The sequence below is a fragment of the Nerophis ophidion genome, linkage group LG07, assembly GCF_033978795.1.
Source record: "Nerophis ophidion isolate RoL-2023_Sa linkage group LG07, RoL_Noph_v1.0, whole genome shotgun sequence".
NCBI lineage: Eukaryota > Metazoa > Chordata > Actinopteri > Syngnathiformes > Syngnathidae > Nerophis > Nerophis ophidion.
In genome coordinates this window covers 37,455,526-37,476,385 of record NC_084617.1, presented here as the reverse complement: position 1 = coordinate 37,476,385, position 20,860 = coordinate 37,455,526, and the positions used below count along the sequence as shown (strand labels likewise).

Genomic DNA, 20,860 nt, shown 5'->3' with positions numbered 1-20,860 from the left:
TCTTCAGCTCTCGCTGGATCGGTTCGCAGCCGAGTGTGAAGCGACCGGAATGAGAATCAGCACATCCAAGTCCGAGTCCATGGTTCTCGCCCGGAAAAGGGTGGAATGCCATCTTCGGGTTGGGGAGGAGACCCTGCCCCAAGTGGAGGAGTTCAAGTACCTAGGAGTCTTGTTCACGAGTGAGGGAAGAGTGGATCGTGAGATCGACAGGTGGATCGGTGCAACATCTTCAGTAATGCGGACGCTGTACCGATCCGTTGTGGTAAAGAAGGAGCTGAGCCGGAAGGCAAAGCTCTCAATTTACCGGTCGATCTACGTTCCCATCCTCACCTATGGTCATGAGCTTTGGGTCATGACCGAAAAGATAAGATCACGGGTACAAGCGGCCGAAATGGGTTTCCTCCGCCGTGTGGCGGGGCTCTCCCTTAGAGATAGGGTGAGAAGCTCTGCCATCCGGGAGGAACTCAAAGTTAAGCCGCTGCTCCTTCACATCGAGAGGAGCCAGATGAGGTGGTTCGGGCATCTGGTCAGGATGCCACCCGAACGCCTCCCTAGGGAGGTGTTTAGGGCACGTCCAACCGGTAGGAGGCCACAGGGAAGACCCAGGACACGTTGGGAAGACTATGTCATCCGGCTGGCCTGGGAAAGCCTCGGGATCCCCCGGGAAGAGCTAGACGAAGTGGTTGGGGAGAGGGAAGTCTGGGTTTCCCTGCTTAGGCTGTTGCCCCGCGACCCGACCTCGGATAAGCGGAAGAAGATGGATGGATGGATGGATATATATATATATATATATATATATATATATATATATATATATATATATATATATATATACACATGAACAATTGATTGATTGATTGATACTTTTATTAGTAGATTGCACAGTACAGTACATATTCCGTACAATTGACCACTGAATGGTAACACCCGAATAAGTTTTTCAACTTGTTTAAGTCGGGGTCCACGTTAATCAATTCATGATACAAATATATACTATCAGCATAATACAGTCATCACACAAGTTAATCATCATAGTATGTACATTGAATTATTTACATTATTTACAATCCGGGGGGTGGGATGAGGAGCTTTGGTTGATATCAGAACTTCAGTCATCAACAATTGCATCAACAGAGAAATGTGGACATTGAAACAGTGTAGGTCTTACTTAGTAGGATATGTAAAGCCAGCAGAGAACATAGTGAGTTCAGATAGCATAAGAACAAGTATATACATTAGAAGTACATTTGAGTTGTTTATAATCCGGGGAGACGGGATGTGAATGGAGGAGGGTATTAGTAAAGTGTTGAAGTTGCCTGGAGGTGTTGTTTTAGAGCGGTTTTGAAGGAATATAGAGATGCGCTTACTTTTTTACACCTATTGGGCGTGCATTCCACATTGATGTAGCATAGAAAGAGAATGAGTTAAGACCTTTGTTAGATCGAAATCTGGGTTTAACGTGGTTTGTGGAGCTCCCCTGGTGTTGTGGTTATGGCGGTCATTTACGTTAAGGAAGTAATTTGACATGTACTTCGGTATCAAGGAGGTGTAGCGGATTTTATAGACTAGGCTCAGTGCAAGTTGTTTTACTCTGTCCTCCACTCTGAGCCAGCCCACTTTGGAGAAGTGGGTTGGATTGAGGTGTGATCTGGGGTGGAGGTCTAAAAGTAACCGGATTAGCTTATTCTGGGATGTTTGGAGTCTAGATTTGAGGGTTTTGGAGGTGCTGGGGTACCAGGAGGTGCAAGCGTAATCGAAGAAGGGTTGAATGAGAGTTCCCGCTAGAATCCTCAAGGTGCTTTTGTTGACCAGAGAGGAGATTCTGTAGAGGAATCTCGTTCTTTGGTTGACCTTTTTGATCACCTTGGTTGCCATTTTATCACAGGAAAGATTAGCCTCTAGAATGGAACCTAGGTAGGTGATCTCATCCTTCCTGGTGATAACAATGTCACCCACTTTTATAGTGAAGTCACTGACCTTCTTAAGTTTGATATGGGACCCAAATAGGATGGATTCCGTTTTACCTAAGTGTATGGATAGCTTGTTGTCAGCGAGCCAGGTGCAAATATTGAGGAGTTCAGCACTGAGGATTTGTTCCACCTTTGACTTGTCCTTGCCGGATACCAGCAGGGCCGAGTCATCCGCAAACAGGAACAATTCACAGTCGCATGCTGATGGCATGTCATTCACGTATATTAGGAACAGTAAAGGTCCTAGTATACTCCCCTGAGGGACTCCACAGCTTACTGAGAGGGGAGGGGACATGGTGCCGTTCACCTCTACCACCTGTTTCCTCCCCTCCAAGTAAGATTGCATCCAGCTTGATGAGGTTTCGTCGAATCCGATTGCTCGGAGCTTATCCAACAGTATAGCGTGGTTAACGGTGTCAAAGGCCTTCTGAATATCCAGCATGACCATGCCGCAGTATTTTCCCGCGTCCACCTCATGTTGGATGTGGTCGGTCAGATAGAAAAGGCATGTGTCAGTGGAGTGGTTAGTTCTGAAGCCGGATTGGAATTTGTACATTAGTTTATTAGTAGCAAGGTATCTATCAACCTGTTCATAAACTATTTTCTCCATTACTTTCGAAATGGAACTGAGAATAGAAACAGGTCAGTAGTTACCAGGTTCTAATTTGCTTCCTTTTTTATAAAGGAGGGTTACTCTTGCTATCTTGAAATCCTTGGGTACTTGGCCTTGTTTGATTGAGAGGTTTATTATATGAGTGATTATTGGGGCAATGGTGGTGGCAGAGTCCATGAGGAATCTGGAGGGGATATTGTCAAGGCCGGTGGCCTTGTTTGGGTGGAGCGCGCTCAATTTATTAAGTGTGGAGAGAGGTTTTTTGGCATTTTTCCCATCATGCCTTGCAATGGATTTAAATGGGTGTAACTTTTTAAGATGATTGACTGTTTTTTAAAAAAATACTTTCAACAAAGTTTAGTGAGCAGGTTGTTTAATGTGTGACATGTTTTTTAACTTTTTGTTCTGGCTGAATATTTTTCCCCGCGCCATGACTAGGGAAGGTTAATTGGATTGGGTCATCTGAGTGAATGTTCTGCGTTCAGTTATTTGAAAGTATGCTCCATGGTCACCGGACTGAGTCGAGTTGACAAATAAGTAGCTATCAAACAGCCAGAAATGTAAGATGTAATCACCCGACCAGATTGCTTGTACTTGTGCGGTCTCACGGGCCAAATTGAAGGTCCCGGCAGGCCACAATTGCCGTAATTTGGAGACCCTTGTTCGGAAACAGCAGTTGGTTAGCTGAGTTCACCACTGAGGGGTCTTTACATGCAGACCACATAGACTGCGTGAGGAGGCCCTATATCAATGACACATGCACTGAGACACCTCTGCATTGACGACTTGTCTCCTAGTCGGCTCTGGCCCCGAGGTTTGTCAATCACACAAACACCCAGCCGGCTCAGGAAGTTGCCCGCTCCTCTTGAAAGGTTCTTATGTCGATGGAAGCAGACGTGCTACTTTGCTGTTTTCCGGAGGGAGGAAGCATCCATCGCGGATGGTCTTTGAATCGCACAACTTTGTGATGAATCTGATTACAAATATTCATCGTTTGAAAGGGCTATTTTAAACACACTTAATCCACGAATAAATAGATGGTAGACACATTTCCACAATTATTCTTAACAAATTAGATATTGTCGTAGATTATAAAAAAATAATTATTACCTTCTATAAATGTTTTTCCCCCCAGAAATTAGTAGGACTTTGAATTTTTGGGTTAGCCACGATTCGATTCTTGGGGGTAATGATTTGATTCAGAATTTGTTATCAATTCAAAACCATTCTCGATTCAAAATCTTTTTTTAATAACATTGGGTGCAGGTTCTATGGTTATGGGCGTCTCAGCAACCTTTACACCCAATATAGTAGCCTTGAGTTTGTTATATTGTAAACTGTAGTACTCACTGGTAGGGATGCAATTAACAACTAATTGAATGGTCGACTCGTCATCAAATATCTTAATGAGTCGACTTGTCGGATTATAAAATGCCCACATATTCAGTGGCTCTAATTCAGCCATCGACTTTTGAGTTCGGCTTGGGATATTTTGGGTACAACAAATTTTACAAATTTGGTCATAAATATATTATTATACTGTAACCATGCAGCTCATTAGGCCTATACTGTTGTCCATTTACAGGTAAGAACAGGAAAAGTGCAAAACAATAAATATATTTTTATGTTAAAAAAAAAGGACAGTATAATAGCAATAACAACAAATGATAAAACAATATAAATAACTTTCTGAAAAAAAACAAAAAAACATTTTGTGATGATGTGTTTGAAAATATGCATTAAAAGCCAGTAACTTCCAGGAGTTATCTCAACTTCTGACTAGCCCCTGATTTACTAATGGTTTCTTATGTTTTAAATATGTGTGGAATAATTATTAAATTTCAACATTTCTGTCCACAAAGATTTGTTACAGCCTGCGACAGTCATTTTGATAGTAGGCTATTATAGCTAATATAGACACTTACATCATGCGTTGTCTTCATTATAAGGCTTATATACGGCTTTTACATTTTTGCGTCTCCAGACAGATTTGTTTTTTGTATTTTTGGTCCAATGTGGCTCTTTCAATGTTTTGGGTTGTCGACCCCTGCCCTAGGAGGATATAATAGCTCACCGGCGTCACCGCTAACAAAAGACAGTGCTCCTGAATGTAAACAAAACATCCACCGCTACCAAAATAATGGTATCGGGACAACAGTAACACTGATATATTATTGAATATTCATTAACTCATATTTTAGCTCTCTAATAGACTCAATGTTTTTGTTGTATCATTGATAAATTCTTAACATTTTAGCCATTTAATAGATTGTAGGTTCAAGCTTATGATCGTATAAGTTAGTTATTGTGCCTTTCTTCGTGATGCTGCTTTTAAAAGTACTTCAACTGATTCAGACAAAGTATAGCTGTCGGAAGTTGGCTAGGATATCAATCAAATCTATTTTTTTTACACAACTTTGTCTCACACTCCTTATCTAGCTAGCAAGGTACAAGCTAACAATCGTACCGAGTTCGGACCGCATCCTCCAGATTGCCTCCGCTTTTAATGCTCCTGGCTCACACATGCGGTGTCATGGAAACAAAATGAGCAAGGTAAATTCATGTTTTGGAAAAAAATAGGAGGACATATTCACCCAGTTGACATTTTTTCACCTAAAATGTTGACTCGGGAAGAACACGAGTGATGACATCACGGCCATGTAGACCAATTGTTTTTGTCTGCCACAACTTGTATTGCCAACGAATCGTTGCTGTCACGCTTCGCGGCGCACTTGCTGCGCAGAGTTGCCACTTCGTGGATGCACACACGACCAGTCAGCAGGATTGCAGGTAGGAACAAGTTTTAATATAATAAAACAAAAGAACACTGGTGCAAAAAGGGGAAAAACAAAGCACGTGCCAATGCACGGAAAGCTAATGCTAAAACGTAGCAGGAAACAGAAAACATTAAACGACGTGCCACACGCACGTGAAGCTAAGGCGGAATTTAGCACAAATAATCTATGATACCAAATACAAACCGTGACGTGTTGCGAAAAGCAAACAATGGACCGAGGACGAACTAAGGAATCGGGTGGACTTAAATACACAAATAATTATTAGAAACAGGTGTGTGACAGGAGCCCGTGAGGAGGAACACAATACGTTGCCATGGTGACTAACACAAACAAGGAAGTGCTCAAACAAGGATCGGCAGAGTCCAGAAACAAAACATGAACAAAGACATAAAAAGGGCAAAACCATGAACGATCCGAGTCACGTATCGTGACAGTTGCACCCCTACTGACTGGTAGGGATGGGTACTGAATAACGACTCTTTTTGCTCAAACCGAAGCCTAAAGTACACCGAGTCACGTAAAATCCATAGGTGCCATGTTTCCTTGCCTGGGTTGTTAATGCTATGTGATGTTTAAGACATTTAATATTGCTACTACTTTTTTTTCTGTGCTACAAAATATGATCTGTTCTAAAAAAAAAGCTTATTCACTAGTAGCACTGGTGTTACTAGTGAACAAGTTGATTTGTTTGTCTGTGACAAATTGTATTATCAAAAAATCATTGCACCCCTACTCATTGGTAAGGATGGGGACTGGACCGGGACTCTTGGCACCAATTGAGTCCTACAGGAAAAGGATTCACATAAAATCCATGTTTCCTTGCCTGTGTTGTTAATGAAATTGTGATATTTAAAATATTTAATATTGCTACTACATTTTTCTGTGCTACAAAGTATGTTCTGTTCTACAAGCAAGGAAACATGGCACCGATGGATTTTACGTGAACGGTGTCCTGTAGGCTTCGGTCGGTGCAAAAAGAATCCCGGTTCAGTCTCCAGGCCAACCAGTGAACAAAATATGGTCTGTTCTACAATTTTTTTTTTGCAGCACACCAGTGCTACTAGTGAACTACAGTAGCTGATGTTTTTGTCTGCGACAAATTTTATTGTTGACGAATTGTTGCACCCCTACTCACTGCTAGGGATGGGGACTTAACTGGGACTCTTTTTGCACCGACCGAATCCTACAGGACACCGATTCACGTCTGATCCATCCATCGAAAAAAATGTATTAGCAATATTAAATGTCTTAAATATCACATATCATTAACAACCCAGGCAAGGAAACATGGCACCGATGGATTTTACGTGAATTTGTGTCCTATGGGGTTTGGTCAGTGGAAAAAGTGTCCCGGTTCAGTACCCGTTCCTACCAGTGAGTAGGAGTGTAACGATTCGTCGACAATACAATTTGTAACAGACAAAAAAATTAGCTTGTTCGCTAGTAACACTACTGTGTTACAAAAAATTGTAGAACAGACCATATTTTGTAGCACAAAAAAAATGTAGTAGTAATATTAAATGTGTTAAATATCACATATCACAACCCAGGCAAGGAAACATGGGGCTGATGGATTTTACGTGAATTGGTGAACTGTAGGATTCGGTCAGTGCAAAAAGATTCCCGGTTCAGTACCCATCCTTACCAGTGAACAAAATATAGTCTGCTGTACAATTTTTTTTTTCACTGGTAGCACAAGTGCTACCAGTGAAAAAAAACATATTCACTAGTATCACCAGTGCTACTAGTGAACAAGCTGATTTTTTTGTCTGCAACAAATATTATTGTCGACAAATCGTTACACTCCTACTCATTGGTAGGGATGGGTACTGAACCGGGACTCTTCTGGCACCGTCTGAATCCTACAGGACACAGATTCACGTAAAATCCATCGGTGCCATATTTCTTTACTTGGGTCGCTAATGAAATTGTGATTTTTAAGACATTTTGCTACTGATTTTTTTCTGTGCTACAAAATATGTTCTGTTTTACAATTTTTTCGTGTGTAGAACCAGTTTTACTAGTGAAAAAGCTTATTCACTAGTAGCACCGGTGCTACGAGTAAACTAGAGGAGTTTTTTGGTCTGCCACAAATCTTATTGTTGACAAATCATTGCACCACTACTCACTGGTAGGGACGGATACTGAACCGGAACTTTTTTGGTACCAACCGACTCCCAAGGGACACCGATTCACATAAAATCCATCAGTGCCATGTTTCCTCGTCTGGGTTGTTAATGAAATTGTGATATTTAAGACATTTAATATTGCTCCAAATTTTTTTGTGCTACAAAATATGTTCTGGTCTACAATTTTTCTTTTTCACGATTTTTTTGTCTGCGACAAATTTTATTGTCGACAAATTGTTGCACCCCTAGTCAGTGGTAGGGATGGGTACTGAACCGGGACTCTTTTTGCACCGACCGAATCCCACAGGACACATTCACGTAAAATCCATCGGTTCCATGTTTCCTTACTTGGGTTGCGAATGAAATCATGATATTTAAGACATTTAATATTGCTACAAATTTTTTTGTGCTACAAAATATGTTCTGGTCTACAATTTTTTGACAATTAGCACCAATGCTCCTAGTGCAAATGCTTCTTCACTAGCAGCACTGGTGCTACTAGTGAACTAGATACATTTTTTGGTCTACGCCAAATTTTATTGTCGACAAATCGTTGCACCCCTACTCACTGGTAAGAATGGGTACTGAACCGGGACTCTTTTGGTATCAACTGAATCCCACAGGACACCGATTCACATACAATCCATCACTGCCATGTTTCCTTGCCTGGGTTGTTAATAAAATTGTGATATTTAAGACATTTAATATTGCTACTATTTTTTTTCTGTGCTACAAAATATGGTGTGTTCTACAATTTATTTTTTCAAGATTTTTTTGTCTGCGACAAATTTTATTGTAGACGAATTGTTGCACCCCTACTCAATGGTAGGGATGGGTACTTAACCAGGACTTTTTTGGCACCGTCCAAATCCCAAGAATAGGAAGAAATATTCACACACTTGTCATGTTTTTACCCGAAATGCTGACGCAAGAAGACGATGATGTCACGACCATGTAGACCAGGGGCGTCAAATTCAAATACAGAGTGGGCCAAAATTTAAAACTGAACAAAGCCGCGGGCCAATGTTGAACAAATTAACCTTTTAATAGGGACCCAAACACGTTTTGCATTGAATGTTGAACAAGAAAGGCTTATATAACTTTATAGTGACATGCAAAATTAAGTTTCAAATAATAATAATAATAAATAAAATATATCAATGGGATATCAAATAAAACTTAAATAAAAATTGAATGCCTCTTTTCTATTTGCAGCTTTCTAAGGCAAATATCAAAATAAACTTTTACCACAGTCTAATAATAAATTTGAAAATAAAATAACAATAATGAATGAATCAAACATTCAAGCCTTGAAGTAACAAGAGAAAGTGCATGAATAAAACCTTAATTATTGCTCAGTTTGCTACACTGATTTGCTTTAACACTGAATATGGAACAAGCAACTTAATAGTGCTAAATCAACTTTCAAAAAACAATTGAAAAAACATCAATGGTATATTAAATAAAATTTACCGTATTTCCTTGAATTGCCACCGGGTCACTAATTGTATCAAAACCTCTTCTCACTCCTGCACTTACCAAAGGCATGCGGTAAAAGTAAGCATGCGCTAATTATTTTAAAACCTCTTCCACTTTTACCAAAGATATGCAGTAACAATTTGAGTGTGATATAAGGATACCATCATGAAAAGCACATTTAATAAAAAAAACTTTATTTTGGTTTTACCTTTACTTATAAATGAAGTCCATGCGCAGCTCCTTCTGATCATAAGCATCGATAACTTCTTTATAGAAGTCTTCCTTATCTTTTTTCAGTTTTAAAAGTCTCTCTGTCTCGATGGGGAACTTTCTTTATTACCTTCTGCTTCGATTGAAAGTCCAGTTTAGAAAACTGCTATCAAACCGCTGCTATCAGTTAGCTCGGCTCTTCAAGTGCGGAGGCGATGACAGAATTATCCCCGGGGAACTCCCCCTCCCGTTCTGCTCCGTGGGTGATCTCTTTATCCCACCGCTTCCACCAGGAAGTGTTATTGTATGATATGTTCCATTCAGACCTTTTTACTGCTCAGTTTGCAACACACTGATCTTATCTGATGTGCCCAAGCTAGATACCGTCCGTCTTTTCTTGGATGCTAGTTCATTAATGTCGGGGATCAGGTGGGCGGGGTTGGGAGAAGGGGCGTTCATTGGTAGTGGGGGTCTATATTGTAGCGTCCCGGAAGTTATTGCTGCAAGGTTTTCTGGCTATTTGTTCTGTTGTGTTACGGTGCGGATGTTCTTCCGAAATGTGTTTGTCATTCATGTTTGGTGTGGGTTCATATTTGTAACAGTTTTAAAGTTGTTTATACGGCAACACTCAGTGTGACCTGTCTGGCTGTTGACCAAAAATGCCTTGCATTCACTTGTGTGTGTGTAAAAGCTGCATATATTTTGTGGCTGGGGCAAAACTGTGTTTGTATGGAGGGAAAGTGGACGTGACGACAGATTGTAGAGGACGCTAAAGGCAGTAACTCTAAGGCACACCCTCAATATTGTTGTCTGGGTGGAAATCGGGAGAATGGTTGCCCCAGGAAATTTTCGGGAGTAGCACTGAAATTGGGGAGTCTGGCAATTATGCGGTGAATGCGGTGTTACAGCGGCACCTCCGCTGTATAGTACCGGCGGGCCAGTTCTAATGTTAATTTGATATTGCCTCAAGGGCCAAATGAAATTACACGGCGGGCCGAATTTGGCCCACGCGCCAGAGTTTGACACCCATGATGTAGACCAATTGTTTTTGTCTGCGAACAATTGTAATGTCGACGGATCATTAGGCACCAACCAAATCCTAAAGGACACCGATTCACGTAAACTCCATCGGTGCCATGTTTCCTTACTTGGGTTGCGAATGAAATTGTGATATTTAAGACATTTAATATTGCTAATACTTTTTTTTGTGCTACAAAATATGGTCTGTTCTACACTTTTTTTAAGTAGTAGCATCGGTGCAACTAGTGAAAAAGCTTCTTTCACTGGTAGCACCGGTGCTACTAGTGAACACCTTGATTTTTTTGTCTGCGACAAATTTTATTGTTGACGAATCTTTGCACCCCTACTCACTGGTAGGGATGGGTACAGAATTGGGACTGTTTTGGCACCGACCGATTCCCATGGGACACCGATTCACGTAAAATCCATCGGTGCCATGTTTCCCTGCCTGGGTTGTTAATGATATGTGATATTTAAGATATTTAATATTGCTACTACATTTTTTTCTGTGCTACAAAATATGGTCTCTTCTACAATTTTTTTCACTGAGCGTTCAGCCCTGTGTCTAGCTAAGAAGATGTTTCCACGTTGTATGTAATGCCAGGCCAAGCAGGCTTCCCGGTCTACAAGTACGTTCCCTACGGCCCGGTGAGCGAAGTGATGCCCTACTTGACTCGGAGAGCCCAGGAAAACCGAGGCTTCATGAAGGGCGCCCAGAAGGAGAGAGATCTGTTGTGGAAGGAGCTGAAACGCAGACTCGCCTCCGGGGAGCTTCTCTATAGGCCGCTCTACTGAAAGCACACAGGAGGAGATAACGTCAAGGTTTTTTTTCCATCCCCCTCCCCTCCTCATCTTCTTGGCTGTCTCCCACCCGTCTTTATGTTTTATCTCTGTCTGCATTTCATTCCTTTCTGTCTCTCCCTGCAAAGCCACCGGCACCGATCACTTGTCGATGCGCTATCCCCCTATACATCTTTATTCCGCACCTCCCTTTGTCTGCAGAGCTCCGGCATCAATCTCGCCAGCATCTTTAGTGCTCTAAAAGGAATTGTGAAAATGTCAACAAGTCCTATGCGGGCGTTGCTTTTCATCCCCGCCATTCATCACGGGCGAGGACACAACTTAAAGGCGTCATTTAAATGCCAGTGGAGGAATCATCTGTAATGTTTAAATATTAAAAGGAGCCATATGTAACAATTCCATGTCAAGTCATCATTAAATGGCCCTGATATGTCAAAAGGCATTAATAAATCATGCCAATACCTCCATAACTGACAACAGTATGCTCATTTCAAAAATAGATTTACAGCCCAGAAATATTGTTTTTGTTTTCAATTCAATGCCCCACCCTCCACTGTTTGACCAATTAGAAAGTCTGTTAGTATGTCACATACAGGTTGCCAGTTACGCACTGCCATCTTGGTCTGGCTACTGCCACTGGTAAAGTTACTAAACATGTCAGACCGTAGTACTTCTAAAAGTTATCATTCTCAACTTATTCATGAAAAAGCCAGGTACAAAACCAGGATTTGTATCGGGGATGCCTTTGAAAGATGGAAACTATTGTAGGCGGAGAAGATTTTTTCATTTGAAGCCAAACTTGCTAATTTCCTCTTTGATAGGTAAGTCAGGAATTTACGTTTTCTTATTACTTGTAATAAATGGAATTGGACATTTGGTCTGTAAGCAATATTGTCCAATACAGTCTATGATCTTGTCTAACAAAGCTAGTATGTTCCTGCAATGAATGCTTAGTGTGATGGTGCTTTGCTCCTAGTGCAGGGGTCGGGAACATTTTTGGCTGAGAGAGCCATACAAGCCAAATATTTTCAAAAGTATTTCCGTGAGAGCCATATATTGGTTTTTTTAAGACTGAATACAACTAAATGTGTGCATTTTTAAGTAAGACCAACATTTTTAGTACAATACGTCGCTCTTTCTTTTTAATAACATTGTTATTCTGAAGCTAACCAACAATCAATATAATACTTCATACCATTAATGCGACTTCTTGAACAGGTGCAGTAGAAACCGAATGGATGGATTAAAATGAATGAGAATGTTTTATAATTTGAACATTATTTTTGACACTGTGATTACCAGCGGAATTATTCATTACTTATCGTGTTAAGCAATGTCAGCTAAGATTTATCTGAGAGCCAGGTGCAGTCATCAAAAGAGCCACATCTGGCTCTAGAGCCATAGGTTCCCTACCCCTGTCTTAGTGTAATGCTTAACATGACACTTTAACGGGGGGAAAATATGCCCGTTAGACTGTATGTCGATGTGTATTCCAACTGCCAGAGTAAAATATATTGTCGACAGATAAAACCTATGTGGTTATGGGTAGTGTCAGTGCCTATTTCCCTCTCAAATGAGGAAATGAGTTTCAACATTAGCACAGCTGTCATCATGGCTACGTGAAAGGTATGGAGACAGCCAAATAGCATGATCAAATAATTCCTCATTGGTGTAGCCTATAGGCATACCTTGGTAAAATGTCTCCTCTTGAGTTTTGGACGTACATTAGGCTACTTATTGTCAACAATATAACCATTGCTAGCGTTGGTTGTAGTTGGTTTTAGTGTTTGTTTTTTGATAGTACTGACAACAACCATGAATGCCATTTGTTGTGATATTGTATGCAAGAAAGACATACTTCTTCCTGAAAATAGCCCAATTTCTGTGTCAAATGTGTTGGTTAGAGATTTGTTATTGGCAATACGTTAGTCTATTCATCTATTATGGTCCCAGCCCCTCAACCCCTAGTAAGAGGCAGTAGAATTTTGAAGTTCCTTGGAGTAGCCCAGTCCATCCAGCTGGATTTGGTTGCGTATCTGGCAACCTCAGTCAGGGAAGGAGGTAGGGGACTACACAATTTTTGACTGTGATTGCAGTAACATTTCTGGCCACATTATTACATATGGCACCTTTAAACATATATTCCTTTAAAAAAAGATAAGGGACACCATAATCAAGATCTTGTTCCAGGTGTTGTTACGTGTGCCTTTAGGGGGAAAAAAGAACTATGTTGTGTATATAATTAGAACAATGCTCTGTATTCAGGGTGGGAATTTTCTTTAAATACAAATGCCTGCAGATGCCTCAACACAATATAAGACTCACAGGTACACTTTCACACCCAAATGAGATCCAACACACGAACTGTACTGATGCTGCATTGTTGTTGTTGTTTTGTTTTTGTGGTGCAGACTACTGAGAGCAGTCAGCTTCAAACCTCTCCGACAGTGTCTATCAAAACATAGGCATAGGTGCGTTATTGTCTTTGTAAAAGCAGTGGAGGTGCATTAATAAATACATCAAGTAAATGCCTCCTTTTTTTTCTTCTCGTGCCACTAGATGGCTGTTCATGCTTTTAATTTGATTTTATTACAATGTTTTAGTTTGTTTCAGTTTATTTCCAACATGCATACAACACAATTGCAATGTAATGTGTCAGGTCATGGTCGCATGTTTGTGCGCTGGTCGTTTCCCCAAGATGCAGACGGACGTCAGGAAGCAGCGTGCATATAGGAAGAATGATTTATTAAAGTAAATAAAACACAAAATACAAAAAAGGTGCCGGAAATCTAAAGTTTATAATAAGACAAAACAGGAACAAGAAGCAAAAACTGCAGACAGAGTGTTGCCAGAGGTAGGAATAAATAGCTGTCTGATTAGTGACCGGGAGCAGGTGAGCGTCCTGAGCATCAATCAGAGGCAGGTGATTTTAATCAGCACTCATGGCAACACAGAAAACAAACCAGGATCCTGGAACAGAACTAAATCAACAACCAGGTAAAAAAATCAATCAACAAACCAAATAAAAAACAAAATGGATCATGACAGATTCCAGGGACCGATTCCAGACGTCCCAGGGTGAGAAAAAAAAAAAAAAAAGAGTCCACAATCACAGGAGGACATAGAGGTGTGCCTCCAGGCCATTTGTCCCCGATTCCACTGGGCGACCATGGAACTGTGTCCGTCGAGGAGGTGGTCGCGCGTGGCACCAGAACCTCAGCAGCCAATGAGTCCTACGCCCAAGTCCTGGGTATCGCTGCTGTTGGCGCAAGGGGCGTCCATGAATTTGCCACTGAAGGAGCTGCTTGTTTGATGGCGCTTGTGAGGCAGGCCAGGCGGGGGTCACGGAGGCGACGATATTGGAGACAAAGATGAGGACGCCCTGGGTTGGCCGGCCGGAGATGAAACTAGATTTAATCACAGAGACTGTCCACAATTTATGGCAATGGTGGATATAATGAAGCAGCAAGTCCAGTAACAGTAAAATTTGTCACGATACGTTGGCATGTAGCAACCTGATTGATGATATTATTAGCAAGTCATGTAGGAACAGAGTTAGGGTTTAGCACACATTGCCCACCTCCAAAGACATGCACCTGGGGATAGGCTCCTCCCACCTCCAAAACATGCACCTTGGGATAGGCTCCTCTCACCTCCAAAACATGCACCTTGGGATAGGCTCCTCCCACCTCCAAAGACATGCACCTGGGGATAGGTGGATTGGCCACACTAAATTGGCCCTAGTGTGTGAATGTGAGTGTGAATGTTGTCTGTCTATTTGTGTTGGCCCTGTGATGAGATGGTGCCTTGTCCAGGGTTTACCCTGCCGTCCGCCCGAATGCAGCTGAGATAGGCCCCAGCACCCCCGCGACCCCAAAAGGGACAAGCGGTAGGAAATGGATGAATGGATGTTAGCGTTTTTTGTTATATTTAAACCATCTTTTTTTTGTCTGCATGGCGCTATATAACTATTGCTAGATAACTTGGTTTAAAGGCCTACTGAAAGCCACTACTACCCATCACGCAGTCTGATAGTTTATATATCAATGATGAAATATTAACATTGCAACACATGCCAATACGGCCTTTTTAGTTTACGAAATTCCAATTTTAAAGTTCCCGGGAGTTTCGTCTTTGAAAAGTCTTGTAATGATGACGTGTACGCAAGACGTCACGGGTTTTTAGGTATTAGCGCTGCACACACACACAGCTAAATGTTGTCTGCTTTAACTCCAATTTCGTTGTTCTTTGAACCTGTTCATTGCAATAATGACAATAAAACTCTATTCTATTAACGGCATAATTCTAAAGTTTTTTGGACATCTGTGTTGCTGAATCTTTTGCAATTTGTTCAATTAATATTGGAGAAGTCACAGTAGAAAGATGGAGTTGGGAAGCTTTAGCCTTTAGCCACACAAATACACGGTGATTCCTTGTTTGAAATTCCTGGAGGTGAAACTTTCCCATGGATCCTGACCACATGTCAACCAGCAGGTTTCGGTGAGAAAATTATGGTTAAAAAGTCAGTTCTTACAGGAGAAAAGCTGAGCTTGTGCCGTCCATAGCTGCCGTCGACTCCCCTGAGACATTGGTGTCAAGACAACCGTGGAGACTATCAGGTACTATTAAACTCACTAAAACACTAGCAACACAATAGAAAGATAAGGGATTTCCCAGAATTAACCTAGTAAATGAGTCTAAAAACATCGGAATCTGTCCCAATGCAATCGCGTTTTTTTTGTGTTTTTTTTCTAGTCCGTCGCTATCAATATCCTCAAACACAAATCTTTCATCCTCGCTCAAATTAATGGGGAAATTGTCGTTTTCTCGATCCAAATAGCACTTTTTGTTGGAGGCTCCCATTAAAAACAATGTGAATATGTGAGGAGCCATCAAACGTGATGTCATCGTCTGCGACTTCCGGTAGAGGCAGGGCTTTTGTCTTAGCACCGAAAGTTGCAAACTTTATCGTGGATGTTCTCTACTAAATCCTTTCAGCAAAAATATGGCAATATCGTGAAATGATCAAGTATGACACATAGAATGGACCTGCTATCCCTGTTTAAATAAGAACATCTAATTTCAGTAGGCCTTTAAAAGTGTCACGATACATTAGCAAAGTAGATGCTATAAACAGTGCTAATAATGTTGTATTCTTATATAATTGTATATAATCATTTCAAAACGGGAGACAGACTCTGCTACCAGAACCTGCATACTCATAGCTTTATGGACTGAAAAACGTTCAAAGCAAAAGCTAATAAAGCATCTTCTGAGATATATTTTTTTGTGCAAATAATCAAGAGTTTAATGGCAGCAACACATTGAAAAAAAGTTGTTCAACAGTCCGGGGGTCTCCGTTGTGGTATTTTAGGCTTCATAATTTGCCACACATTTTCAATGGGAGACAGGTCTGGACTACAGGCAGGCCGGTCTAGTACACACACTCTTTTACTATGAAGCCATGCTGTTGTAACACGTGGCTTGGCATTGTCTTGCTGAAAAAAGCAAGGGCGTCCATGATAACGTTGTTTGGATGACAACATATGTTGCTCCACAACCTGTATGTAAAATACTGATGCCTTCACAGATGTGTAAGTAACCCATGCCTTGGGCCCTAATACACCCCCATACCATCACAGATGCTGGCTTTTGAACTTTGCCTCTATAACAAGCCAAATGGTTATTTTCCTTTTTGGTCCGGAGGACACAAGGTCTACAGTTTCCAAAACAATTTGAAATGTGGACTCCTCAGACCACAGAACACTTTTCCACTTTGCCTCGGTCCATCTTCGATGAGCTTGGTTCCAGAAAAGTCAACTGCGTTTCTGGGTGTTGTTGATAATTGGCTTCGGCTTTGCGTAGTAGAGTTTTATTTTGCACTTACAGATGTAGCGACCAACTGTAGTAACTGACGGAAATAGATATCTACATATATCCATATTTTAGAGTTATTTCTTTCTCTAGTCATATTTAAAACAGCTAATGTTTTTTCCATTTGTTCTATTTCTGTTTGTCCGCAAGTAAACTGTGTGTGTTAACCTTGAAGCTTTGGAATGTAGGAAGTTGGAGTACTCCCTAAATAGATGAACTTTAGTTGAACAAGGAACCTGTATGCCCCATCTGGGGAGGGTGGAGGCTGTTTGCAGATTCAAGAAGTAGTCTCTTCCCGTTTGGATGTAAGATCATCTAGGGCGATGTGATTGGAATGTGTCGTGCATAGATTTGGTCTTCCAAAGCTTTTGTAATAAAATATCAAGATAAGCTACTCTGTCTCGCATTCATTTAAAACCAGCTTATGTGTTATCGAAAGAACTTGGGAGTGACCAGTCGCTTAAATACCCTGGGAGGAAAAACTGGTCCAAACGCAACAATTGGGGGCCTTCGTCCGGGATGACACGCTGAGAATTGGACTTCTCTTACAATTTTCCGGACAGACTCACTTGGCCAACACATAAATCAAGGTAAGCAGAGCCTTTTTCTAAAATCTGCATTAGGAGTCTGTCCTGAAGTCTGTAAGTCAAACACTGTTTTGTACCCCAGAGACAGAGTGCTGATTTTGATGGATTGGTTGCATTTTTGCCTTGTCCGCCATTACATAATAGTGATAAATATTGATCAACTCACGTCATTGTGTTCGGACTATAGTGACGGACTGTATTATCGAAAAGTGAACTAATAGTCGGGTGAGGCTCACCCTGGGTTGTTGGACGTCGCCAGGGGAGTAACGCGTTGGGAAGCCTTCACACTACCGTGACGGGCTGCTTTACTGACAAGTAAGCAAATAGTTGGGTGTAGCTCGCCCTGTTTGGGATGTGGTCTCCCCCAAAAGAGCAAACGAATTCAAGCCCCTTTGTCGGGGACAAGTGACTGAGTAAACGGTTCAAAACCCGTTGTCCGGGATAACATAAAGGGTTCAAACCTCGACATCTGGGATGATTGACTCGGGGTAAAGGGTTCGAAACAGGTCGTCGGGGAGGATAGATACTGAAACAAAATAGACACAATGGCCAAGGAGTGTGACAGATAGGAACGTGATGGTGGCTGGGAAAATGTGATGAATCGTTACTGTTTAATGATCAATTGAATGTACTGTTGTCGACAATGAAATTAACAAGTAGAGTTTAAAAAACAGAATAGAAATAGAAACATTGTGTGAAGTGTAAGGAAGACATGGATACAGGATGTGGTTTGTAAATGAAAAAGCAAGTTGAAGAAAGGGGGGAGAAAGTGACAAATTAAGGTATTCGTAAATGGCATTCGTGTGGTAGCTTATGCTGTTGGTGGTGGTTCGCTGCAAGTTTGTTTGTTTGTTTGGTTGGTTGTTAACTCCTAAAACTGAAAAACATTTGTATTTTATAGTTGTTCTTATAATACCTTGTTCAGAAATCATATGAGTGAATGATCCATCCATTTAGTTATCTTCCTCCACTTATCGGAGATCGGGTCGCGGGGGCAGCAGCCGAAGGAGGGAAGCCGAGTGACTTTACTGCCACGGGGCCATTTAGTGTAGGTCAGAGTGAATGATAAATGTTGTTTGTTATTATTCAGGTTTGATATGATACAGCTGTGCTTCTGGGTGAGACATTTGAGATAAGAGTTGTCTAAATAACAAGGACGTCTGAAGAGGGCAGAAAAAAAGTACAGACAGAAAGTTGCCACACTCTCCGCCCCAGTCAAAACAAATCGTCCCCAAGCGTCAAACACATTCTAATCAGAGGACATACTGGGCTATGAGAGCGTAAGTTAACAGACAGAGAGCAAACCACAAAGAATAATTGAAATAAATGCACGCTTTTATTTTGTAGAATATCACACACGGCAGGAAGTCAGAGTGCACAACTAACTAACTGATGGACACAAATGATAGTTTCAGTAACTTATAGATCATCCAAGGCTTGTGCAGTTCAAAGGATTCATAGATAATCTTAAGTTGATTTGAAAAGTTACTTAAATATACATTAGGTAGTGCGTATGATTGTTGAAATAGGGGTATTAATGAACATTTAATGGGACAATTAATGCTGTGATTTAAAACGTGATATGCAGAATTGGACTAAGCAAGAGGACAACGACAAGGCTGTGACAGAGTAACAAGGAAACACCTCCTTAATTTACAAATCACTGAAGCAAAAATGTCAAAAGAACCGAAAGGTCAAAACTCAGCTAAAGTATATTCAGCAGTGGGTGACCTTACTTTTGAGTTCCAGCAGGCGGAGAAAAGAATCCTCAACAGACATGAGACCAGACAGATGGACTCGAGGTGGACAACGCGGTGCTTCAAGGCCAGTCCGGGGTGGAGACTGTTTCATCTGTTACCAGTCTGGTCATTGGGCTCGAGAATGTCAGAGCATTTCCGAAGGGGAAAGGTCCCGTCGAGCCGCCAGACAAACACGAAAGCGTGGCAGAGGGCGCCCACAGCAGAAGCCCCAGCAGGAAATACAGACAGGCCCCATGCTGGACATAGGTGTCAACGGACAATGTTATCAGTTTGTGATTGACACTGGTGTCACCCACTCATCTCTGAATGCAGAGGTACCAAAGAAACTGTGTGATTCCCTTTTGAAGGTCGAAGGCTTCGCTGAGGTCACAAGAATATTACCTGTCACCAAACCACTTCTGGTTCAAATTGCTGGACACACACTAAAGCACCCCTTCGTGGTCGACCTGCAAACACTGTGCCTGCTTGGTAATGACCTGCTTTACAAACTGTACCCTGACTTTCAATATCGGACAGAAGGGACCTTCCTGGTGTTACCTGACTGTACAACCACCAAGCTGCAACACCACTGCCAAGGCTCCTCCATTAGTATGAGCTCATACCACAGCCTGGAGCACCAGAAATGGCTGACACCTCCTGAGTACCCCAACTCTTGCTCCAACTGTTCTATCAGTGAAAACCCTGGCTGACTGAGCTGTTCCCGTGTGCACCACCATCCGACCCGCCATATGTTATGATAACCAGTTAGACGACTCATACCAGGAGGCCTTTGACTCCTTTATATATATATATATATGTTGGAACTCAAGGTGTGGCTGCTCATATTGACATATCTTTGCAACAACTAGCATGGTATAAGTTGGACACAAATGCTGTCCCACATTGTTCCCTTGCTCTCTGTCCCACTTATGAAAACCAAAGACTTAAATCCAATGATGAAACAGGGCGTAGCTGCCGATGATTGAACCGACACACAAATACCACATTTTCAATTGTTTCAGTTGTCTGTTAAACACATAGCTATGGGCTGCATTTTAGACACCCCGGTTGTAGGCTACAAGGAGCTAGCAGCTAAACAACAGCTGAGCTAAAACTACACATTACATTTAAGCATATCAAATAATTATAGTTGGTTATTACATGCACAAAGTCGCCAAGACAGAAGTCTGATAGAAAGCATTCGGTAACAAACGTGTCCGCATCATTCAACTTTCTACAACATGAGCTTGACTTAACGAATTAATGTGGCCACCAGAAGTGGTAAAATGTCAAATTACTATTGCAAAAGCATCAGGTTAGTGTTTTTCTAGCATTTGTGTCAATATAAATATAAGCATATTTTGTCGCTTTCACCATGTTGAATAATTTACTTGACTATCAGTTAAACTTTTTCTTAGATGTTTCTGAAAGTGATGGTACTACAAACAGTCCCTTTTTCAGAAACAGAAGGGAGAGGAGTTGAGACTGGATTCAGACTCCTTACAACAATATTGACAATCATCCGACTTTGAAATATTCCATAGTTTTAACATTTTTCAGGTAAAAACATAAAGTCAAGTTTAGAAGTGGTAATAAAATCATTGACTAAAAATGATTTGTTATTCAGAGACCTGACATTC

General features: G+C 41.3%; 1 protein-coding gene across 3 annotated transcripts in view; it reads left to right on the top strand.

Moving 5' to 3' along the window:
* prodhb (proline dehydrogenase (oxidase) 1b) overlaps window positions 1–13,548 on the top strand; it is a 73,539-nt gene extending 59,991 nt beyond the window's left edge. For all 3 annotated transcript variants that reach the window (XM_061906118.1, XM_061906116.1, XM_061906115.1), the window contains one exon: window positions 10,824–13,548. In XM_061906118.1, the coding sequence (XP_061762102.1) occupies window positions 10,824–11,014 (191 nt within the window). In that variant the 3' untranslated portion in view covers window positions 11,015–13,548. The remainder of the gene's footprint in view (window positions 1–10,823) is intronic.
* Window positions 13,549–20,860: the final 7,312 nt, after the last annotated feature.